General features: G+C 41.7%; 1 protein-coding gene and 1 long non-coding RNA gene across 2 annotated transcripts in view; one reads left to right on the top strand and one right to left on the bottom strand.

The window, feature by feature from the left end:
• LOC104913199 (uncharacterized) overlaps nucleotides 1–25,024 on the top strand; it is a 139,867-nt gene that overhangs the window by 111,833 nt on the left and 3,010 nt on the right. The window contains exons 3-11 of the long non-coding RNA XR_004161340.2: nucleotides 7,698–7,789; nucleotides 9,538–9,630; nucleotides 12,554–12,707; nucleotides 14,120–14,242; nucleotides 15,251–16,078; nucleotides 16,541–16,597; nucleotides 19,374–19,509; nucleotides 20,704–20,808; nucleotides 21,161–24,153. This is a non-coding gene — a long non-coding RNA (uncharacterized LOC104913199). The remainder of the gene's footprint in view (nucleotides 1–7,697; nucleotides 7,790–9,537; nucleotides 9,631–12,553; nucleotides 12,708–14,119; nucleotides 14,243–15,250; nucleotides 16,079–16,540; nucleotides 16,598–19,373; nucleotides 19,510–20,703; nucleotides 20,809–21,160; nucleotides 24,154–25,024) is intronic.
• LOC100541675 (contactin-3) overlaps nucleotides 17,578–25,024 on the bottom strand; it is a 92,418-nt gene continuing 84,971 nt past the window's right edge. Inside the window, exons 18-21 of the mRNA XM_085235935.1 lie at nucleotides 24,488–24,674; nucleotides 21,852–21,964; nucleotides 20,041–20,209; nucleotides 17,578–19,491 (exon numbers count right to left, since the gene is read on the bottom strand). Coding sequence (XP_085092061.1) covers nucleotides 19,391–19,491; nucleotides 20,041–20,209; nucleotides 21,852–21,964; nucleotides 24,488–24,674 — 570 coding nt within the window. The 3' untranslated portion in view covers nucleotides 17,578–19,390. The remainder of the gene's footprint in view (nucleotides 19,492–20,040; nucleotides 20,210–21,851; nucleotides 21,965–24,487; nucleotides 24,675–25,024) is intronic.

The raw sequence follows: 25,024 nt of genomic DNA on the forward strand, positions 1-25,024 counted from the left end.
CATGCTTCTGGTCAAGGTGCCCGCAGTAACTTGCCCCAGCCCTCCTACCCTGCTCTTGAGGAAGCTGTCCTCGCTTAGGAAACACCGCATCTCCAAAATGTTACTGAAAGAAGCAGGTTTCTCACTGTTGGGATAATCTAGGGAAAGAAAAGACAGAGTAGTTATGGAGGAATTTATGGATGGTGCCTGAAGTTGGATCTGGGCAGGGAATGCTCAGCGGTTATGCACCCGTTGTCCATCAGCCCAAACAAATCCAAAATGAAAGAAGAGCTGAGAACTGTCAGGCTTTCATACCCATAGATAAGGCTGCTCAAATGCACGATAATAGCATGAGACAGTGAATGACTTTTAGATATATTAGGTGATAAGATAAAGCAGACTGAAATTGAGACATAAGGAAGTGTAAGCTCTATATGGTGGGAGGTGAAACACGTCTGATGGCTGCTTACACTTTGGGAAGGGATTCTGAGGATATCCTGGCTTGGGGAAGGGGTGATGTGGCAGCAGGGAGGCCAGCAGTGTGTGTGCCCCATTCAGCCCACACAGTGTGTGCTGAAGGACAAGATTGGCTCAGGGACTTGTTCCAAAATCTGTGCAGGGTCTGTGTTAAAATTGAAGAAGTTTGAATTGGATTGTGATAAAAGTATCCGTGTTGAAGAGATTCCTTTTTGGATTCATGCTGGTATTTCATTGTAGCTTTTTGTCTTTGGCTTGCATTTTTTTTTTTTTTTTTTTTTTTAAGGCAGCATTGTAGTGCAGATCCCTGCAGAGGGATGGCATTCAGCTGTGGGCCTTTTGCACTGATTCTGGTATTTGTGGGAGCTCTGCAGCCCATCATGGGGGGTGTGGGGCTGGCCAGCTCTCAGCCATTGCTTGCAGCCTGCCACCAGGACACCAGCACCATTTTGGTGCTGTCCAGATGTGGTGGAGTCACCCACCGTCCCTGGAATTGTTTAGATGTGGCACTTAGGGACTTGATTTAGTGGGCATGGTGGTGATGAGTTGACTGTTGGACTAGATGGTTGTAGTGGTCTTTTCCAACCTTAATGATTCTATGACTGGGGGGAATCCACAGATTTCTGGGAACTGCTGGGAGTTCTCAGCAATAGGACTGGAGCAGATTGTGCTCTGAGAGAGGAGTAAAGCAAAGGATTGGTCCTATAAGTGCAGTACCTACACCAAATCTAACATGGAAAATGTTAACAGCTCTGTGGTTCAAGAGACAGAGCTGAAATTCGTGAAAATGAGATTCTTAAATGTAATATTGCAAATACAATTGAAGGGTGGGAATGCTGCAGTCTTCCAGTAAAGGGCTTTGGTGCTGGCTGCCTCAGGGTGCAGCTCTTCCTTGCTGCCAGAACATCTGTGTCTCTGTAAGTTCTTTCTTTTCTTCTTCTTTACCCTAATGGAGGCTTGATAGCTCTCAAATGGACATAGATACACTGCAGCTCTTTTGTAGTTTCTGTAGTTTTAGCGTGTATTGTTGTGCATGATGTGTAATTGTATTTACTTGCCAGCAATAAAGAAGTGGTAGGAATGAAAAAAAAGCACATTACTGCTGTATTCTCTTCCCTTTCATGCAGTGCAGTGTGGGAGAAATTACATTCTGGAGGTAAAATTACAATGTATGAAATCCAACCCTGAGCACTTCAGTGCGTTTTTCTTATAGGGAAAACAAATAGGAACAACAAAGAGAACAAACTTACTGCTTCTTTTGTTTTTTTTTTTAGAGAGTATTCACAAAATTTTGCTAGATAAAATATGCACATATGCAAAGGGAAAATATGGCGTATGCAAAGGGAAAATGGAAGGAGAAGTGTTAAAAATAATTGCATGCCCTGAAAATCGAGTATGTACACAGACTTGCAAGCAGCATTCCTCCTCTCTGCAGAGTAGGGCCCTGTGGCTACTGGGGACTGCTTATAATGTTCAGGGCTATAGAACTGGCCAAACAAGAAGGAAACAAAGCACAAGATGGTGCTCCATCGCTGTGCTCTCTGCCCTTTGTGAAAATGTCTCCCTGCCGTCCAGAAGGTCTTCAAGTAGCAAAGTGTTCCAGCAGGACAAGTTCCCTCCCTAGGACCCATCTGTGCCAAATAGGAGCACATTTTGTCTGGGCAAAAAAGACTTTTGATTCCAACTTTCACATCATTTCAGTTTAGCTTCAGAAAGGTTGGCTTTCTTGAAGGCGAGCAAACCCTGTGTGTGTGGAAATTAGGAAAAATTGGTCTTTTATAAACAAGGGTGAACTGTAACTCTGAAAAAAGGTTTACTGGGAACCATTCTGGAAGCGTGTGCGTGTGTGCTGCTTCAGACCATTGCGGTATTGTCATATTCAGAAAACTTACAGCTCCAGCTGTGGCAGAAAAGATGGAAAAGCACCTTGAGAGATAAACCGTACATTTAAATTGTGCTTCTTGGGTGCTATTTTCACTAATTAAAATATCTATCACCAACACTCCCTGATCTGGCATACGACGACGGCCATCTTTGCTGGTTAGAACATGCCAATGTTGCTGAGATTGTTGATGCAACGCTGGCAAGACAGCAATGCTGTGCTCACTGCAGTGCTGTCCTGAGTCAGAGAGCCCCTCACCTGGCAGTGGGTCACAGCTGGCCCTGCAGAGCTCCCTGCCTTCCAGCAGCTGGGAGCTGCACTGCCCGCACATCAGCGGCCTCTCCGAGATGCTTCGCTTCCGTTTGATTCTTAATTATTATAATAGTTAAGGTACTTAACGTGCTTTAGTGATTTACTTCATTTAATTGGATGTAGTGATTAAAATATCTTTTGTATTACTCCCACTGCAATTTTAATTTAAGATTATAATCTCGTGGTCCTTTTCAGCTCCTCTCGCTTTCATTTAGATAGAGCCTTTTTCTTTTCTGATTTCATGTTGTTTGTTCAGTTTTCCTGCTGATTCAGTAAACATACTGCTGGGATGATTCCTTGGGAAACCTGACTGTGGTTATAAATTCTTTCATTTAGGGCAGATGCTAATGAATAAAAAAAAAATGATTTGAAAGTGATGCATGAGAATGTAGTCAGCCTTTGGAGTTGTCTGCTGCTTTTTGCAGTCATTTATTAGCATTAAAAAATAATAATAATTGTTTCCTTGATTGGGCTTGGAGAGGATGCATAAAATAAGGAAATGGAAAACGACAGTGTTAATATCCTCCTAGTGCATGTCATGCCTTGCTTTGGTGGATGGATGATGTATGGGTTAGGGTTTTAGTATTACTACGCAGGGTGTGCAATTTTGGTATCACCACCCAGTGTAGGAATTGCTGTGGGAAAGGCAATGGGCTCTGAGCCATGGGGAGGAGCAGGGAAGGGCTGTGGTGCTGGAACCAGCTCAATGCCAGCCTTGGGCGTGACACCTGGGTCACTGCTGTGCCCCATGCATGCAGTGGGGAGAGCCTTTCGCTTCCTTAGAAGAGGAAAATTGATCTAGTGCTTGGCATTGCCAAGCGCCAGGCATGTAATATGTGCCTAAAGCAGTCAAACTGTTGTTATGAGTGCAAAAAATATTAATAAATCATTGGTTGTTTAAATGGAATCATTTAGGGCTCATCTGGCTAATGAGGAAGAAAAAACTGAACAGAACACTTCCTTTCAGTTTTACGGAGACGTATGAGATCAGCTGTTCATGGGAAGCTATCAGTGTACATACCTCGTTAGCTCCCTTGTGTAACATTCCTTATCTAAGTCTTATTAGTCTTTCATTAATTAAAGCTACAGAATTCAGCATTTTCTGTTAGCTGTGCTCTCAGCGTGAAATTTAGCTAATTCCTCTACTATTGGAAACAAAGCTCAAAGATTGAAGTTTATTCTCATTGTGTTCTTTCAGTTATTTATTTCATATTGCTGTCATGCATGGATGGATTTATATGATGCTCTGATGACCTTTAGAAATTCTTCTGATTAAATGCTGTTCTACTTCATTATGACATTTCTGTACTTGTACTACCAGATTTGATGTGTACAGCTTAATAACACAACCAGACATGAATGCTAATAACTTTACAATTAATTGCATTGCTATTTTTTAACGTAGATGAAATTTAAAGCAAGTTTCTCTTGCTGCAGGCTTACATGAATCATAGAAATTGGAAGGTAACAAAAGAACATATTAGCATTTGTTAGCCTGGATGCACAAATTTTGTAGTAACCATTTTAATATGTACTACAACTTTTCCAGCCTCAAGTTTAATATGTACTACAACTTTTCACCCTCGATTTTTCAACCAACGTCATAATTGAATTGGTTCTTTCTTGCCTAAGGATAGTGATTTTACCCTGATGGAATCCTTATTAGATTTTAAGGATTATACTGATGTTGCCTATTTTACATAGAGAGAATCACAGTTATTCAACTGTAAAGTACTTCTACACAAAGGCCGCTGTAAGTCTGAGATATATGAACTAATTATAAGGTTTAGAATTGTTGTTAAGACCCAGCATCCATAGCTGGAGCCAGCACAGTAGAGGAGCCTGTGCATGGGTATGGAGCACTTCAAGGGCCCAGCCCAGGACAGCAGGGTGTGGGGGCAAGCCCCTATCCTGGCAGAGATCTGGTTGTTGGTTCTGGTTGGGTTCATTGTGTTTCAGCTGGCTGAGAGCAGATGAGATCCATCTCATGTCTTCCCCTGCACGATCCAGCACTGCTTTGCTGATCTTGGATGTGTGGAGGGAAAAGATGGCCTAGTTTGACCAGAAATGGTGTGTTTCTGTTAGCTTGAAAGCCATCGGTGTTGCATGGGTAATTAGACTTTAGACTGCAGAAATAACTGTTGTGTTAATTGATTCTGTGGTTACTTCCTTGTGTGCTGCGTGCGTGCTGGCTGGAGTGGATGTTTGGGAATAACATCTTCAGAAGTCCCACTGATAAAAGGTGTTCACCTGTGTGCATTGTGTGCAATGTGTCTGCAGCCTCTAAACAGATGAAAGGGGGAGAAAAATTGCAAAAATATTAAATATCTTTATACTTATTAAATACAGATGTGTCTACAAGTGAAATTAAGCAAGCAGCCGTTCTTACTTTCTTACAGTTGGGGTTAACCTCAATTAAATATACCTTTAAAAACCAAGTTTTTTAAAGTATCCACTTAAGATTATTTTAAATCCTAGTTGAGAGACCAGTTAACATAACTCCATGGACTGCTCTTTTTTGTTTTGTTTTTTTTTGTTTGTTTGTTTTGTTTTTTAAGCCTTCATGCTTCATTACTGGGGATGGATATCACTTCTATGGTCATAAAACATGATTGCTTTCCCATCCTTATGCTTCAGCCAGTTTTGTTCACTACAGAAAACAAGAGTAAGGACCAGCACCGATGGTAAACGTGTGCTCACTCAACTAACTGTAAATAGAGTGATCAATATATGAAATCAAATGTTATGTCCGTGCTGCGTTCAAACTGCTGTGCTTCTTGGCTCCTTGGTATGCCTCAAGGAACAGCACACCACTCCAGTTATGTGTGGTTCTGTAGTTTCTTTAAATTGAGATGTAAACGTGTCTTAAAGGGAAAAAAAGTATAGAAAAGAGCAGACCTAAAGCTAATAGAGCTGCGTTGAATTCATCTCAAATACATGTTAAATTTTCCTGACACCGTTAACCTTTCCTTCGGAGGCTTCAGAGAGTTCTTGGCTAAATAAAAATAAGAGAAACGCTGTAAAATCAAACCAAGAAAACTCATTTGCCCATCTGCTTTCAACCTTTCCCTCTTTGTCCTGGGTATTTGTAGCAAAGGAGACAAAATCCCATCAAGCATTCTTTTAAGCTTTGCACACTTGTTTATACTATTTGCTATGCTTGAGCTTCTGCCTTTTAACAACAAAAGAAAATAATTAAGGTGCTGGTGGCAAAGTTAAATGAAGACAGTAGCAGGAGACAAGATCTGTGTATTGCCACCCAGGCTCTGAGACTCTTCTATTGAGCAGCCCATGCTAAATTGTTTAATCTGTTAGCTGCTGATTCCCTGTCTGTAAAGTGAGGGCATTGAGTCTCATCCTACTCAGTGTTGGTCTGCGTTTATCTACTCAGCATTTGTCCGCTTATGTTGGTGCAGTGATGCTGAGATGCTTGGTGTTCCAGCTCATCAGGGACTGGTTTGTGAGGCATCTGCTGTGGCTCTGTCACAGGAGGTGGGGAGTGGGGCTGCAGAGCAGCTTTGTGTTGGGTTTTGGGGATCAGACACAATTGGCAAGTTGCTGCAGGCTGCCACGTGCAGTCATTACATTACAGGGCTGCTGTCAGAGGCAGAGCAGGCGTACAGACATGCCTTCCTCAGGTGCTAGCCCCTGTGGTGAGTTCATCTCAGTTCTCAGCATGTTTGGTGGAGAGTTGATGAGATGGAAGAGGGGCCGGTGCTTCAGCAGTGCCCATCCCATAGCTGTGTGCTTGGGCAGAACTGGCACACAGGGCTCTCACTGCAGTGCCTGTAGGAGGTGCATCCATGTGCTCTCTGTCTGCCAGGCTCCATCATGCCTGGAATGATATTGAAGCATCCTGGGAGGCTTCGTGGTCTCTGTCTTTTCAAATAAATGGAATAAGGAATTGTGATCTCAAAAGATAGTGAGAAGAGAGTGGCTTATTTTTCTGTTGCTTCTTTCTACAGCGCCATTTTGTTTGGGTGCAGTTGTTAACATTGACAAGTGTATTTTAGAGTCTGTGAATGCACGTTAGGCTGAGATGGTGCATTGTTTTTTCATGTTTAAAGCATACAGTTTAGATGGCATGCATTAATCATATTCCTTTTGCCTTTGTTATGTTAATGAGAGAAATAAACTCTTGGTTTTCTTTTATTAAAAAAAAAAAAGGAAATGGGTAAGATTTATTAAGATGCATTATATATCAGCAGCTAATGAAGAGGAAATAACGATGACTCTGCACTGTAATATGTATTAGAGCACTAATTAGACTACAGCAGAACTGCTCACAGATGTCTTTTAAACACCTGCTTGATAATGGTCAGCCCATGCATTACTGCACGTAGCAGGGCACAGCTGCACACAGGCACACAGTGCACATCGGCCTTCGCTTCTGCCTGTATTCATCCATGCTCACGTGGGTTAGGAGGGGCAGGTGGCACTGAACAGCCCTGCTGGTGACTGGGCTGGGCCTGCGTTCCCCATTGCCTGCTGCAGAGAAAGGCAAAGGAGACCGATAGGGGTTTTTTCCAACTCTGTGACCCTGTAAAGTCGTCGTGTTTTCTGGGCAAGAATTTCTGATCTGTACAGTTGTCTTGCATGTTTGTTAAGCCAGAATTTTCTGTATTGCATCTCCAACATTTGTTAATTATTTATTTTTCTTCAGATGTTTTTGAGACCATTAACAGCTGTACATTTAGGAATAACGTTGCCCTTCCTTTCTAAAGTCCCCTTTTTTAACTGGAGTATCAAACAGCAAATATTTCCCATCTACCTCTTACTTGCCTTTACGATTTTGAATGTTATGTGTAAATAACTGAGTTTTAAATGTGGATAACACGTAACCCTCATTCATTTGGCCACAGGTTATAAACACTGTTCCTTTTGTTTTATATGAAGATGCGAGCATCACGTACGTACCTACCTTGCAGCCTCTTGCACAAGCTCATGTTGCCCATGTTAGGGCCTTTGCTAATGGCAGTGACTCTTGTATTCCCCAAATATCGACCCTGTGATGTATCACCTCTTTTCTCTCCACCCTTCCCAAAAGCACTCTGCTTTGCCCCAGGCCGTGCTGCTGGCATGATGCAGGACACGGAGCTGTGCTGGAGAGCCTGAGCAGCCCCAGTGAGCGTACCAGAGGTGAGAACTCATTCAAAGCCTTTTTTTCTTATCTTGACCATGAACATTTTTAACAGATGTACTAAGTCCTGAGATAGTTAATTGATTAAATGCCACATGACCACGTTTCTCATAAAATAATGGGTTTAAAAGCAATATGTAATGTTTTCATTCTATAGATGTTATATTTTCGTTTCTATTTCAAAACTTTTTATACTAGCTGCAATTTTATACAACCCCATTTCAGCCATTGTGAGCTACAGATGTTTCCGTGCTGTATGTAAAATAATTTTTGACTTGCATACAGGGATGCTGCTACTTCATATAACTTCTGCTCTGCACCCTAAAGGTAGCAGTAACACTTGGGAAATTTAATGCAGCAATCACAGAGGGATATAGCTGGGAAGGGAGGAGTGCTGGGGAAGTTTGGCTGTGCCCATCAGCAGTGTTTTTCTCCTTGTTAAGTATGAGACTGGTACCAGCTCTATGGTCAGCCCAAGGACCAGGTGATGCCAAGGGGTGCAAAGCAGCACTGGATGTCGTAAGGCAGCATGACAGCCAGGTGTGGGTTTATTGAAGGGAAGGAGGGAAAGGAGAATCCCTTTTCCTGTTCCCCTCTTCCTCTTAGCATATGGCCTGATCCTGAGCACGATCCTGTGCTGTATGGGAGAAGTGGGCTTTACCTAGTTAGAAACAACAGCTATAAAAAACCCAAACTCCAAGCAGTTTAGTTGCATTCTTCATTAGGATAAGTAGTGGTCTCAGCACACCAGATGCCTAAACGTTGTCAGCTTTTTGTGAAGCCGATAGAGCAAAGCAGGAATGCATTCGTGCAAGGGAATTGGGGCCAGAAGCTGAGTCTTCCAGAACCCCAGGTGGATACTCTGCCTTGCTGAGCTTTTGGAAAAGCAAGCCTGGGTTGGTGGCACCGGCTGTACACCTGCCAGCTGCTGCTGTCAGACCTGAGCTCACCCCCTAACGAAGTGCTGAGCAAGCACGTCTGGGATTTTTGAGCAAGCCAAGCCGGTCTTCAACGGAATATTCTTCAGAGGTCAGGCACTTTCCTCCACTTATGGGAGAAACTGTCTCTGTGTCATGAGAGGAAGAGGGAGGGGAAGGAAGGCATCTAGAAACAGGTTGAGTCCCTCTGGGTGCCGCTGTGCTGGAAGCCCAGGTGTTTGGTGCCTCTGCTCGCAGCACAGGTACCTGTCACTGGTGTGTGGCAGCAGAGCTGCTCCTACTCCATCTGCCCTCTGCCTCGTGGCCGTAAGATTCACAATCCAGTGTCAGAGAAGATGAGGCCTCATGTGATGTCAGTGAACTGCAGAAATAACCTCTGCAGGGCTTCCTTAAATCACCCCCCAGGGCCCTTCCCTGCTGGCTCCCCAGTGTGTGGCAGGTGACTGAAGATGTTAGCTTCTGCTTCCTTAATGCTGTTTAATTGCCAATCTATATCAGCAGTATAATTAGGCATAAGCCATATCAATTTAATCACAAACCCTAAACAAACCAATGCTCATTCAAGTCCTGTGTATATTGACAGGCTAAAGCAAACCCTCAGCTCTTATCCATTCTGCATACAGATAATTTTTCTGCCAGCATCTTCTGCATCAGAAAGTCAATAACTGAGACCAACGTTTGTGTCAATAAATCCAGCACACAGTCTGCCCCTTTCCTGAAGGCTCACGCACTGCTGCATCACTGCTTCTCACTGGGGAGCTGACAAAGGTTGTAACCTCATTCTTTTTCTTCCTCTTCACCTTCTACAGGCTACTGAAGGAAGAAAGTGGAATTCTGGGCAGTTCAGAGCTGTTGAGGAGAACCTCGCAATGCTCAACAATTCCTGAGCAGCCTGCTGTAAAGTAAGTCTGATTTCTGAAAGTGGAAAATTGAGTTGAAGTATCTCCAATTTCCTACAGGACTTTGTTTTGTGAAAGGGACAGTGGGTTTTGTTCAGTTGCTTATCACTCGCGCTGCCTTTATGTGGCTAAAAAGGCTCAGCTGTCGTAGCTCTGACACGTGTTAAAGCCCTTACTGAGGGCAGCAGTATCAGAGCTCTGTCTCACACAGCACCCCGGTGTGCTGGGGCTGCTGCTCACTGCAGCAGGACACAACCCAGCACAGCTCAGCACAGTGCTGTGCTCCCAGGGAGAGCTGAGCTGTGCTGCCCTGTGCAAATGCTGCAAACATGCACGACCTTTAAATTCAGGCTAACATGAAAAGATCTGCTGCTAACTAAAAGTCCGGGGCTGCTTTCATATGTCTGAGTATTCAGAGAATAGATGTAGCTTAAAATGCAAATGTGGTGCTTTCTGCAGAGCATCTCTGCTTTTCAAGATCCCTCATTTCGTGCTGTTACCTCACACTACCCTGCTGCTTCCATGAAAGGAGCCTCTCTGAGGAAAAGGTTCTCACAGACAAAAATCCAACTGATGTGGTTAAAAAAACCCAAAAACATGTATTTTAATTTCTAAAATGCATGATGCCCATCTGAAATTTGGCATTCAGCATCTTATCTGGTGTGTAGAATACAGCCAACCAGTGTTGTTGTACAGTGGTCCTCATCCATGTGAGCAAGTAGATCCTGAAGTTTTCCCATGGATCCTGAAGTTTTCACTGTAGGATTTCCCTCTGAGAGCAGTGATGCTTCAGGGCCTCTTGGCATCTCTTTTCTCTGTGTGTAAGTTCCATGCTTATGCAACATTAGGTGTCCTGCACATGTAGAGAATCAGGCCCAAATGCTTTTATTCACATCACTAATGAGAAATGTCTGCAGTTCCCATGAGGAGCAGCTGCCTGGTGAGTCTGTTCCCTGGAGGTTACACGTGTTCCTGTGATGCACCACTGGTCCTGCAGCAATGTTTGCTTGGCACTTGTTGGGGCTTCCTGGACATTGTCATCCTCTGTCTTTACAGCAGTGTACGATGTGTTATTGATGGGTGAAATACAGAAAAGGTTTGACGTTTCTCTGATATCTTGCATTTTTATTCTCTGATAATTTCAAGTATTTCCAATTCTGTGCCACTACTATTCAACATTTTAAGCACATAGTTCCGAGCAGTGTCAGCTTGTATTTTAAGCTTGTCTGGTTATTTTGACAACGTGAGGCATCATAAGTGATGTAAGCTGTTTCTCTCCTTAGAAGCAGGACCCAGCCCTGTGCTGCCCAGATAAGAGCAGCGAGACAGAAGCTGCTTTAGAAGCAGCAGGACGCGTTTGACTGCACTTCAGCTGCTCTGTAACCAGAGAATAGACAAGCAGCACTTTGGAAATGAACTGAAGCTACGTAGAATAGGGGGAAAAAATCAGATCCAAGTCCTGCTGTAGTCTGAGACTCCTCAGAGATTTGGAGAAGTGCAGTTTGCAGCAATTTAGCCTTGAAATTGTGGCTGTGACCGTGTTGTGTGTGTGACAGAGCCTGATCAGCACATCGTTAGCTTTCAGCTTTCACTCAGATACAGAGCTGGGAGCTCAGGTTCTTGTGGGCAGCAGTGGGAGCAAAGGAGGGCTCTGACCTGTGGGACTTCAGGACAGGAGAAATCAGCCTGGGGTGGGAACTGAAGCTGCCCACGCTTAAGTGAGACTTGGGCATCCAGTGAAGCAGGACAGCGTCCACAAGCAGCAGCACCTTGGTTCTTTCCTGAACTCAAAAAAAGCATGAATTCTCCTATTTTCTTGAAGGATAGACAGTGAGGACCTTAGAAGGACCCCTGAGATGTTTCTCTGTTCTCATTTTTTGGTGCTGAGAAACTCTGCCCTGCTCCTTGTCTCAGCTTTTCTCAGGTTTGACCATGGTGTTCCTAAAGCATGTGTCAGCCACTGCCTCCTGATCCTTTGCTCACCATTTTCATAGATGTGATCATTAAGAACTATAACTGATAATCTTGAGGACTGGCAGCTGTTATCAATGATAGATGGCTTCTTCTGGGAAACCTCTGGCTCTGATAGCTCCAAAATACGACATAAGCCTCATCTTTTCAAAAAAGCCTTTACCAGATGGGTCTGGTAAATTTAAAGCAGGGCCCTTCCCATTGCTTTATAGACGATAGCTAATTAGCTGCAGAATGGATAGCTTTGCTCTTGCAGAAGTGGAGCAGGCAGAAGTGGGCGTTTGATATTGAAGCATTTCTGTGTTTGGTTTCAGTGCATCCGTAAGGTCAGATGATGAAGTCATTAGAATAAATATCAATACATGTATTGAACTTTCCATTATTCTGAGTTTACCAGAGTTGGCTAAAAAGAGGACAGTTCTTGAGAAACATTTCATTTTTTTTTATAGTTCTGGAATAGATCAACTCCAGATCAATTTGTACGTTTTGTCATCAGTCCTATTAGTAGATTGCTGCCAAAATTTGCAATCACAGTTGATAAGCTGACATCTGAACCTTTAACTTATTCAGGAGGGCTCCTCATGATCCTTGGTTTCCAGCTCTGAGGAAGAATTAGCCCCAGGCTGCAGTAGGATTCTGTGTCCTCTTTTCCTCCTGTGTGTGAAAATGACTCCAGAAGATTGTTCTCCTTCAGGCAGGAAATCCTGAAAATGCTGAGCTTTTCACTTAAATGCCTTGCAAGCAGTGCTGATTCGATTGCCAGCCTTGTTTCCTCTTACAGTAGCTATAAAAGTCTCCCCCCACCCCCACCCCAAATCAAATTTAAAATGGCCTATTTTAATATGCTTCTCTTAAGCGTGTCTATATGCTAGATATGAAGAGTTTGAGCTTATCTTGTGTTATGTAAATACTGCTGTGCCTCCAGATTAAAGGTTTTTTTTCCCCTTTGATCCAGTCTTGTAGCCAGTTCAGCTTTCAGAGGGAGCCAGAAGAGATTTGTAGAGTTTGGCAGTAGTGTCGTTCCTGAGGAAGACTGGAGAAAGAAAACTCAGAATCACGGCTATGAACAGCTCTTTAGAAATGAATGGCTAACTCGAGGAAGTCTTGCGGTGAGCAAATTTTTGCTTGAAATAGTTTGGGACCAAGTGTAAAAATAGCACTGCCACATTCATGTAGCACGGTGGTGGAAGCAGCCCCTCTGCTGCAGCCTGGGGTGGTCGTGTCCCACGCTCCCACTGATGGCCCCGTGCTGCAGGCCAGGCCCTGGGCACACAGGTGTTGTCTTGTGAGTGAAGGGAGCCACGGCTGTCCTGTTGTTTGTGGGGATCCCATGAAAAACTTGTGGTAGCTCTTCTGGAAACTCAAGCGCAAGTGGAACTTGGCTGAGATTTGTTTTTCTTTGCTATTTCCTTCAGTTCGAAGGGTGGATCAGAGAAACTCGGATCAGGCCCCCAGCGCTGGATACTATGGTTGCTTGAAAATAATTATTAGTAGTATTTATATTTCATGTTTCCAAGGCAACACGAATGCTCAGGACATTGGTTTTCCATACATGAGCAGAAGGTTTTGGCTGCAAAAGTGTTTTCCTCTGTCTCAATGAAACTGCTATCAAGGCACTGAAAGCTGTGCTTTCTCTCATTGTAGTCGGTTTCTCTCCGATATCCATAAAACGATGAAAGTCAGATAGATGCGGGTGGTGAAATAATCTGTTCTTGCTGCAGAACTCGTTCAATCACCAGAGAGCTCCAGTGTTCAAATAGATAAATTAGTGTTGTGACAACGGTAACTTTAAATGCCTCAGTTCAGTGGCAATGTTAGGAAACGAGACAAAAACTAAATAATTCGTCTGCTTTAACTGTGGCCCTTCTTGGATTGCTAATGAGAGAGATTCTTGTTAAACATACATCCTTTTGGATAGACTCCTTTACAGGTCCTCCCTTGGGAAAATGATTTAGTGTTTGTATCATATAAGACATGAAAGAGAGGGCTTTCCCTTATTTTCTCTGCCTCGTTTCCTTTTATGCCTTCAGCTGATGGAACAGGTCACTGCTCGTGTTGCAGCACAGAAAGATCCCCAGAACAGAAATCATCGGAGAGAGCAGTGCCACCAAAGGCCTCTCTGCCTGCTCCATTAATGGCACAGCGGGCACACCCAGGTGCTTTGGTCTCAAGGGAGAATTCACTTTCCTTGGAGATAGCAAAAATCAATCTGTGCTTCCACTGAGAGCTGCAGAGCAGCTGGTGCACGGTGCCTGAAATAAGCCCACTTGTGTGCTGGAAGCACTCTCTGGCTGTGCAGAGCTGGGCCCTGCAGCAGGGCAGTCGCTGAGGTTTCCACTTCCCAAACTGGGGAGGATGTGACCCCTCTTGAAGGGGCTCTTTGCTGATGGATGGCTCTGGTTTGTCCCCCCTTCCTAGGAATTGCTTTGACTTTAAATTATCATCGGCTGAATTAGTGAACATCTCGAGGTTGCATCCTCTCCATAGGCTAATGGGATGTTTTTTATTCTTCCTTTTTCAGCACTTGCAGTGCCGTGACGTTCTGCCATCCGGAGGGGAATTAATCGCTGAGTAGCATGAAGACTGCACAGCACAGACAACAGGCATGGTCCAGACCTCAAGGGACTAATTATGTTCTTAAAGGGTAAGAAAATAATCTGAGGTGCACAGGAAAGAAAGTGTCCTAGTAATGCTCCGTAATGCTCATGTTCCCAGAGTTACTGGTGTATCTCCACTATTTGTCCATTAAAACATAAAGTAGAGACATTCAAAGGTATGAAGATACTTACTGACCTAAAAAAAAAACTGTCAGCAAGAAGCTCAAGAGAATATATTAAATGTATAAACTCGTTTGAGTTATAAGGAGTGTCGTGGCATACACTGTAACATGACAGTGAATGAGAGTGAGTGTAAGCTAATGATGGAGGAGGGAACCCATGAAAGGTACGGTGAAGAGGAAAGGTATTTGAATCTGCTTAGAAATAGCAGAGTTTGGGGTAGGGGAACTGTTCCATGCACCTAATGCATCACAGGGCAAGTCAGAGATCAGGGAATACGCAGCCACTGTCAAGAAGAGGAAAACATGACGCCGGATCCAAAACTAGTGACAGGCTGTGGTTATCCCAAACTCCAGCTGTCTGCGTGTGTGGTAGGTGTGACCTACAAGGAGATCTCCCAGAGATCACTGCATTTTTCTGTCAGGAGTGAGACATTGCTGCTCTCACCTCCCGCTGTGTTAGGAGCAGCTCCCAGCAGAACCCCTGCTGAGTTGGCAGCTGGTGGCTGCTCAGAGACCGGAGCGTGGCCTGGAGGGGACATTGTCTGCCAAGGGCATGGTGGGGACGTGCTGTGCTGTGGGAGGGCTGCCAAGCAGTGTCCGTGTGCATCTCCTTGTCCTGCAGCCAGCACTGCCTGATGGTGTGATTCCAACCGATCCCATGGACAGCAGCGAGACTTCCACGTGCAGCCAAATGCCTTGGCTGGCTGCAGGAAGGGCTTCCAAGTTGAAGGCGAGGCATTAACAGCACTTCTGAAATGGTCCCACAGGTGAAGGGCACCGGCTCAGCTGGGTGCAGGCAGCTTCCCTTCTTGCTGGGGCCACTGAAACAGGTTTGAGCTTGGGAAAAGACAAATGCCTATACCTTCCTTACAGGCTGCCCATCCTGCTTCCCAGCAAGACCTCAGCTGTGTGTGTACCAGGAAAGCAAATAAGAAAGATCTTCACAAAAAAGCTCTAAGAATGTAAAACTGATACCTGGAGATACAGGTAAGTGGCATACTTTTTTCCTCCCCCATTTTGCATCTTGCACTATATATGCATCAGATTTAAAGGCAAGTAGTGTCTCTCTTTATCAAACAGGCTTGATGAAAGAACAATCATGTACATTCAGTTATATCTCTGCTAAACGTATCCATTTTTATTGCTTTCCAGTAGTTCAAAGCATTAGCATAAAACAATCAAGGAGGTTGTTTTTCCTAAGAGAGAGAGTGCCTGTTTACAAACTCATTTTATTTTCACAATACTCCATTGTTATTTATTTCAGACAGAAAGCTGTCAGATTAATGCATTCCCTCATGCAGGACAGCTTGCTTTATTGCCCGTTATTAAGATATAACATATATAACCTGACAAGCACTGCCCACGTCTGCAATCCACCAGTGAAAGGCAAATTAAGTAGAAAATGGAGATCTCCAATATTTCTTGGGGCTCAAGTGATATTAGTTTTTAACTCATTTTGTATTCAGAGGGGATTCTGCCTGTTCACAATATATCTGACAGAGTAAACTGCCCAAAGAAGGCTTTTTTGATTCACAGAACAGCTACATCTGAGAAACTGCTTTCAGAGCCACAGGAGTCAATTCCCCGTGCGTAAATGTGTGCCAACAAAGAAGGAGAAAAAAAAAACAACAACCCGACAAATTAGTTGGGTGGTGCAAGAAACCAGTTAGAAAGCAACTCCTGGAGGCGGAGTGGTGCAAGGTGAGTAACTGAGATGAGTAAACCCCATCCTAAAACAACCCAACAAATAATCCTTATGGCCTCAAGGCTCCAAACCCCAGTGCTCACGCTGTCCCAGTAAGGGCTCCCAAATGAAAGTGGTTACAGCTGCTGGAGGACAGTAGGCACAGCTGGGAACAGCTTAAGCTAAGTTGGTCCCTTTTCTCTGGTGCATGTATTCAAGCTAATGGCAAGACACTTGTATTCTTTCTTCTTTTCACAACAGTTTGTTGTCCAGAATACCCCACATGGTCCCCCTAACAGCATCCAACTGAGTTTCCAGGGAACTACTTGAAAACCTCCAGTGAGCCTCAATGTTGCACTAGAACTGTTAGTAAGCTTGGTGCAAGGTCCCAACACTGCAAACCTCACCTCACACAAGTGATGTTATTCATGTTTTTTCATTATTGCTTAATCTGATTTAATTTTTTTTTTTTCCCCCAGGACTGAATTCCTGAACTTGCTGAGTGACAGAAACTGCTCTGGAGAAGTCAACAAGAGGTAGGCTGGCTTTGGGAACTCATGTTATCTCTTAATGACTCTTTATGTTTTCCTTCAATATTTTCCCAGTAATTACTTTTTTTTTTTTTTTCCTGACTCTCCCTGGAGTATTAAGTCAGTCTTATTATCACAATTAAATATTAACTGAACTGAAATGAGATTAGGAACAGAGGTCATCTTAAAGGAAGGCTAATGTGAATACAGGATGAAATACAGAGCAAGGCCATGTGTCTAGCTACAGTGATCTGGAAAAGAAACCATGCTTTACTCAGAAAAAATGGTTTTGGTCTTGGCTATTGCATATATACTTATAAACATGTTGGGATTATTATTAGCCCTTACTGCAGCATCTGGATCAGCTCCTTTCATGTAGATTAGGTAATAGGCAGGTATTCCATGCTTTGAAAGCTTAAAATATGGTTTCTGTTCTGCTCATGTTCCCACTGAGCAGGTTTTAGTGCTAGAAAGTCACCAGCTTTATGGGAAACTGCAGTATGTGAGGAATAGGCAATTTGCAGGGGAAAACGCACCATGCAATTTAATGATAAATAGTGATATACTAAATAAATTATTTAAAAGAACCAACTCTTCTTTAATATAATTACATTCTATTTCATCTCTGAGGAGAGGAAGCAGCCTAATTGGGTAGACAGGAAACCAAGCCAAGGAAAGTGAGGTGGGTTTTCATCTGCCAGGCTGCAGAACTATGGACAGAGGCAGAGCTCAGCAGCTCTAGCCCTTACTCCTCCTCTCCCTCCTGCCTCCCTTTCTGTAAAAGCAGGCCTGGGTATACAGGTGAGGATTTTAATGGCAGCAGAACTGCTGAGAAGGAAACCACTCCTGTCCTGCCATGAAGTGTCAGGTAGCAGAAATGTTCTGAGGAATACAGACAAGGATTTTAGTTGCAGTGAATCCCCATGTGCAAGTATATAGTATGGACATGCAATAATATCTGAAATAGTCTTGTATCCCTCTATGTAATAAATATTTTATTAGAATAGAAAAATGCATACAGATAACCATAGGATACACACACAACTGGAAGTTTAAGGAGAAATTTCAAACTTTTCAATATGAAACAAGGTACTCGGTACATATCTCATGGAGATATATAACTAGAAATTAAATAATACACTGTAATAGCATGAAAATGGCAATACAGGAATGTGAACTGGAATTCTGTGAAACAAGAATAGAAAGATTCACCCTTTGTTGCAGGAAACAGAACTATATACTTACTAGTAACCCCTGTTTTCCATCTCCCACCCTCCCCCCTATTTGCAAGTGCCTGAAAACATCACTGGTTAGCCACATTGAAAAGCAACTAGCCATTTATAACTATATATTTACAGTATATACAGATCTTGCTTACTTCAACAGCTAGCACTATTTTCATCTGCATGTGATGCTGATCTATTTGAATGCATATCAAGGTATTTCTATAGTGTTATCATGATACCTTTAATCCTGGTTCTTCTATTTGTGTGCTGTAATAATCTTGTGAGATAAAAATGAAGGTCTTTAAGATATGCTTTATGTCACATGAACACTTGCTCTACCATGGATGTGTCTAAAAGGCTGACTGGTCTAAATTCACAACGGGGAAAGTCGGATATACCAGGTTTAAGGTATTGCTATGAAAGAAAGCATAGATTTCACTGTAGCGAGCTTGAGAACCTTGATGTATTTTTAAAATTATAAACTATAGTATTGCCATAAACTTACTAGAATTAGATGACAGCAATGGGGTGTATTAGAGTGCCGGACCAGGTGAATAGTCTGAGTTGATTAAAGAGCAGCTGGAAGGAGAATTATGAATGTGGTATTGAATTTACAGCGCGTGCGGTGCGGCAGACAAGATAATTTCGGGCTGCATATTTGGAAGCACCACACCACAAGGTAGGAAGATGGTAACAGTTCCTTTTCATAAGGCTGTGGTGCAACTGCATTTCAGTAATGCTTACAAATGGGCACTTGTGTTAGTGAAACACACTGACGGGAGTTCAGAGAAGGGCAGTAAGAATGATCCCGACGGTGGGAGAAGTTGGTTACGAATAAAGGATCTGGTTACTGAATATAAGGTAAGGATGTGAGGATTACCTTAGAAGTGATTAAGAGGAAGGTTAAGTGCTGGAAAGAGTACACGGATGTACGCTGGGATAAAAGAGAAGCGTGGCTGAGATCATTTCTTAGGAGTAGTGGAAGCCCTGCCTCTCAGACACCCCAACGAGGACTGTGCAGAACTAACGCTGATACTGCGACTTCTCTAACGTTTAGCTTTGATTTCTTGCTAGATTTAGAGTAACTCAGGTAAAGGGCAGCAAGCCAATGACACTGTCTTAAAGAACTGCCAATGTAGTTCATGTTTTCCATTGCCTGAAACTGCATGCTCTGATCTCAGCTTTCGTATGTAGAACGATGTTATCATAATACTGTAAAATATACCCAAAACAATTCATTGTCACTGTAAAAACTGAGCTTTTCATAGAGCCGAGCTCTTCCTTGTAATTGATCACAGTGCCATTTTAACTCTCTCTTCTTACATTGTAGCTGAAGTACATAATATGTAAACTCCTTTGGTTCAAGTATTAAGGCATTTCAGACTCCTTTTTAAAGGATTTGCTAAACTTTACATGGTATTTTTTAATTCATCCTACAGTGAAATATAAAGAATTTAAAAACATGTCAGAAGAAAAACATGCATTAACCACTGCAGCTTGTTTTTTTAAAAAAAGCACTTTTCTGTAATAACTGATTGATCATTTGTTTCTTCTAGCAAATGAAAATGCATCATCACAAGACTGAATTAAGAGTGAAGGAAAACACTGTTGGTAAAATGCTGGATAGACTGAAGATATTCAAGGTTGATGGACCAGAGCCTCTTGCATCCATACCTGTGACAGATGAAAAAGGTCAGGATTAAATGAAAGCATGACTATCTGTTGTGTCTAATCATTACTCTTACTAGATACTAAGCAAAAAAACTATACTTTCATTGTTTATTTTTGATAAACAATCAAAATGTATAAATAGAAACACTAGATATTTTGAAGCCACAGAAATGCACTGCAAAATATTTAAGCTATATTAATGGTCTTTACTGTCAAGATGACCATAACAAAAAAAAGAGAAAAAGTAAAAAAATATTTTTTAATACCAATTTACATGGTAATTTACCAGTTCAGTAGAATGAAGTTTGTCATGCTAATTGCTTTTTAATACCTTATTACCATAATACATACACGCTTTCAATTTTTGTTCTCCTATCAATAAGGACTCAATTCCTGTAAAGATAACCTGTGACAACTGCCTAGTGTCAGCTGCACATTTAATAATGCAAAGGCAGAGACATGTCTCTGTATTGCAGGTGGTACAATGGAGGTTGTGATCATGGTTGAGGACTGAACATAAACACATGACAAAACAACAGCAGTTCAACATACTAGCTAGTCTGGGAATCAGGATCTGATCACTGCTAGTGCCATCTCCACCTTCAGTTGTTGCTTTTACTTCTATAATGTAATCTTCATTAAACTGGAGCAGAAGTTCAGCTGTTGTTTTGTCTGTGTTCAGCACATTCATATTGTTCTGACTGCTCGTCCTGTACAGAACCTGCAACAAAAGTAAAGAACATCTTTAGAAAACCCATAGTGCAATATTTCTTCCAGTAGGAGCTGGCATGCAATTTTTATTCATGTTTCTTGGATAAAAGATTTTGGTGTTAAAAAGGCACGATGAGAGAAAAGGTCTAATTTTTGGTTAGTATTACAGAGCACAATTACATTCAGTACCGAGAGGAGTAGTGAAAGAAGTGAACATGGATGAAAGTATTATACCTAACTTGAATTTGAAATGGCAGAATCTGTGATAGTATATTCTGCTGACTGTTGAGTATTGTCATCATTTACTGTTTTTTAGATTATCCCTCAGCTTGGAGTCTGTCATTACCTAGATTATCTGATTATGCCAATGCATAGTGTGGGGAAGGAGAGAACTAGTCAGAATGAGAAAATTGTGGGCCTGTGATGGAAGATGTTCCACAAGTGCTAATTGAATTAGTCTGTCATTACTGTTAATTACAGAAAGTGTCCTGTTTTAAACACCAGGAGCTGCGTTCAGTCAAAAGCCTCAAGGAAGAGCAATATCAGCTTCTCTTCTGGTCTTAGATCCAGTGCACACACCTGGCAGAGTTCTACAAACTTGACAAGCAGGTAAGTCGGGGGGTTCCCAATGCAATATGAAACTGTAATGGCAATAGTAATGGAGGGCAAAGAATGCAAGGCCACTGGAATGACATACATGATGATCCATCACCAATCCAGGATCCTCACCCTGAATCCATCTAACTGACAGTGGCCTCTCAGTACCTTCCAGCTCTGTGCTACACGCTGCCACCCTCGGGCCACGCTCCCCAATGCCATGCTGTGCTGAAAAAAGCTCTGAGGGACACAGCCATCTGGCTGCCTTCCACAACGCCCGCGCTGCGGCTGCTTTCAATGTCGTTTGTTGGATATTCTGCTTGACAAACCAGCTTTCTGTTAACTGCAGTGCCCTTGCTTCTAGGGATAAAAGATGACGCCCCTAAATGCTTTACTTGGGTAAAATTAACCAGAAGGATCAAAATTGGAGCTTATTGGTATGTTTTTAGTAGAGAATCCTGAGAATGTTGTGGGAGACAAAGCATGCAGTTTGGAACTGTACGCTGGATTCCTTTTGTTTGGCTACCTCCTGTGAAACCAGGTAAGTTTTCAACATTCATTTCTTGACAGCACATCCCAGAAAAATGCATAGTCACATCTTCAGATAAACTTTTATACAGGTAAGTGTCACATGAGGGCTCCAGCTGTACACTGATTAAGAACATTCTCAGCAATTCTCATAAGCATAAATGATGTATTTAAATACTTGTATGTTTGTGCACTGATCAGCTCTGGAATTGATGTAGCAATGTAACTTTTAAGAGAGGGAGCAAGTCCCACAGAAGAAAGAAGAAAAAGGTTTAAGAATATCAATTTCATGCCTGCTACTAAAAAAATCTACTTAGCCAGCAATGGAAAGCATCAGTGTACCATTAATGGTGAAAGGACTATGGTTTGTGAGACACAGTTTGAATATGATTTTAATGTACAAAAATGAGACAGTTAAGAAATGTGCAAGGCAGGAAGTTTAGAGGATGCAAACAGATGAGGTAAGGAATGGAGTATTGCTTCCAGATTCTCCCATAGTTGATTTTTTTTAATTTTTTTTTGCTTACCTTATAGCCAGTCACCTCAGACTCATTCTCCATGGCTCTTACTTCTTCCCAGTTGAGGATGACTCTGGAGTCAGTAACGTTCCACACAACATTTCCTGGTGGCTGACTGGGTGCTTTGAATACATAATAAAAGCATGACTTTAATTTAATTGGCATTACTGATTTATCCCACAGTAGGAAATAACAGTTCAGGTAATTGATTGTCATTACATGTTGGATGTAAAAGCAAGTCAAATACAGCCTCGTCATTTGTACACTTTATGGTTCAGCGAATAAATTGGAAAAACAGAAGGAAAAGAAAACAATAGCAAATAAATGTTATTTCTGAAGTTGCATTATCTGTTGATGATGTTTCATTAAATGCAGTCAAACAAAAGCGTATTTCTTAGGACACGGGTGATCAATTAGAACATGCTCTAATGAAACCAATGATGATAACAGACATTTCCTATTTGTAGTATGTTTTCAAGAATGAGTAAATACTCCACAATAAATTTAGTCTTAGTGAATATTCAAACGAATGCGCTATGCAGATTTACTTTAACATGGCTGAAATATAACAGGTGATGAGATTTTTTTGTTCTTCTCTTGAGGCATGATTTTGAAATGCAGTCTGTATGGTTTCAGCAGTTGGAACAATCAATAGGCTTTAGCTAAGCAAATCTTTTGGTTTTTTGGGGGTGTTTTTGTGGTAGTGCTCGTGGACAACCTGAGACTTGTTTTCAAAGGGAGTGGTATGCTTCTGGCTGTATGCTTCAATGGAAAGGTGAAGTACAAACCTGTTCAAGATGCTTCAATTTGACTTCCCAGAAAGTGGATCATGCTGCAAACCACTCAGCCATTAAAATATTTCTAAATGTGTTAAGGAAAACAATTTACTGTTGCTGTCACCTAGTGGAGGCTATTGCTGCTTAGGTGGACTGCTCCAAAGCTTTGATGCTGAAGGTATCCACTATTAACAGCTAACAGTGCTTTAACAGCTTCGTGCTGGCACTCATGCTTGTGGCTTTGTTTTTCCTTCCTTTCATTTTTAAGCTCATTTGCATAGGTAGATCCATTAGCAGTCAGATCATAAAGCACCTGATTATAGAGCACAGCGCTGTGTGGACACAAAATGTGAGGCTAAGATATAAAATAACTGAAGTCTAACAACTATTCAAAGATTTATTCTTTTGCAGTATTTGCCTTGTTCTATATACTAAATAGGATTCAACCTGATGCACCAGTAACTAATTTCTGTAAATGTAAATTTTTTTTTCCTGAGATTTGAGTATTATAGCAGATACAGTTTACACACTCAGATATTAAAGCTGAATTTGAGAGAAATGAGTCACTCTCTTAAATCCAAAACAAAATATTAACGTCATCTAAAAAAATGAAGAATAATTACATAGAAACTGTAAACCTCCACCTACCCACCAGACTTACAGAAATGATTCAAAAGGCTCTACTTTGCTTCAGCTACCCAAACGTCCAATAATCTTCAAATTTGCAATAGATAACATCAAACTATTATGTCCAGTATGAAGTGTGCAAATAGCTACACAGATTTCTCTAGGACTCATTAGATCTTAAAGTTAGTCACACACACTAACATTTCTCTTAATTTCAGCTGACAGACAGAACAGTTTGTTGTAAGACCTCCTGAATATTAAACAATAACAACATCTCACCTTGTAAACTCAGGCAAAACCTCCACAATTAACTGCACTTTTATACAACAAAATGTTTAAGACTAATTTAGGAAAACAACTCGTGTCAGATACAAGTTGTAGACTATGAGGTCTTCACAGCAATTGTAAGTTATTGTGTAATGTAATTAATGTATTTAAACCCCAGTAAATATAAATTGAGTTAGGTCATCTGTGCTAGTGAGTGATGCTTGTTTCTGCACATGAAGTTATTGTGAAATTATGGTTTCATAATATTGATGATACAACTCCTTTCAGCAGAAGGACATGAATGACTGTTCCGGGGAGGATGACCTTTTATATTAGATATAATTGTGCGTTCTTGTGAATCTGGAAGAAATACTTCAAAACTGATTACCCTGATTTTGAGTTGTATTACAAAGCAAGAGCACATTAAATATATTTTCCATTTGTAGAAGAATTACTGCAGTCTTTGACAATCTGTTCTCCAACTTAATTTCTCCTTTTTATAATAGGAAAGGGGCCTCTTGTGTAACTTGATTAGGGGAGAACAATGGACATGAATGATTATTTTGCATGAATTGTGTGAGGATCATTCAAATGCCATGCCCTGGAGAACTTAAAGATGTTCTAAAACCCTGAGAAATTCAGTAAGTCAGTCACTATTTTTCCTTCCAAGTAACAGAATTTTTTCTTTCTACATTTCTTAAGTCACTAAAAGAATAATAAAGTTTTTATGCAGAAATGATCTTACCTCAGCTCCCAAGGTATGGCTGAGTTTTAAGTACTCATTTTGCTAAAATAGCAGAGGGCAAAAACTTGAGGATCTATGCTTGATTTAGTTGCCCAGCTCTTCTATTCTGTATGAAGATTTAGGTCACTTATGTGCATTGTGATTCCCACTAATGTGTCTATTCCTCACTTGCCTGCAAATGCTCACACACACCATCATGTCCCTCCCCACTTTATATCTGTGATACTTACGTGTCTTTTTTGTGGTAGCATTCACCGTGGCACTGAAGGGACCTGCTCCAGCACTGTTGTAGGCACGGACAGCTGTGTAGTATGCTAAGTTGCTCTTCAAACCTGTTATTCTTATTGAAGTTTCATTCCCTGCAGCTTTAACTCTGTTTGAAGATTCTTCTTTTCCTCCGTTATTCCAGTACCTCACCTAGTAGATATAAAACAAAGCTACTTAAAATGTTGGATAAACAGTCAATTCCCTGCAACACCATTGCATTTGACTCCTTCAGGTGCATATCTCTCAGCTGAAAAAGGTAGAAATATATTAAAGTTTCCAAAATGTGTACACTCTTTCAACGAAATTTGCTCATCCATCTGCCTTTCATGCTTGCTGCCCTTTTGACTGCAGAAAAAGCAAAACTGAAACATTAGATTTTGCTCAAATTAAAAAATGACAACCAGAAGAAGATCACTGCTTCGTCTATGAAGTAAACAAGTTAGACTTGTCTGGCATGAGCTATGTGTGTAAAGACATTCTGGATCGTGGCACTTTAGAAC

The sequence above is a fragment of the Meleagris gallopavo genome, chromosome 14 (assembly GCF_905368555.1).
Source record: "Meleagris gallopavo chromosome 14, MGAL_WU_HG_1.1, whole genome shotgun sequence".
Taxonomy (NCBI): domain Eukaryota; kingdom Metazoa; phylum Chordata; class Aves; order Galliformes; family Phasianidae; genus Meleagris; species Meleagris gallopavo.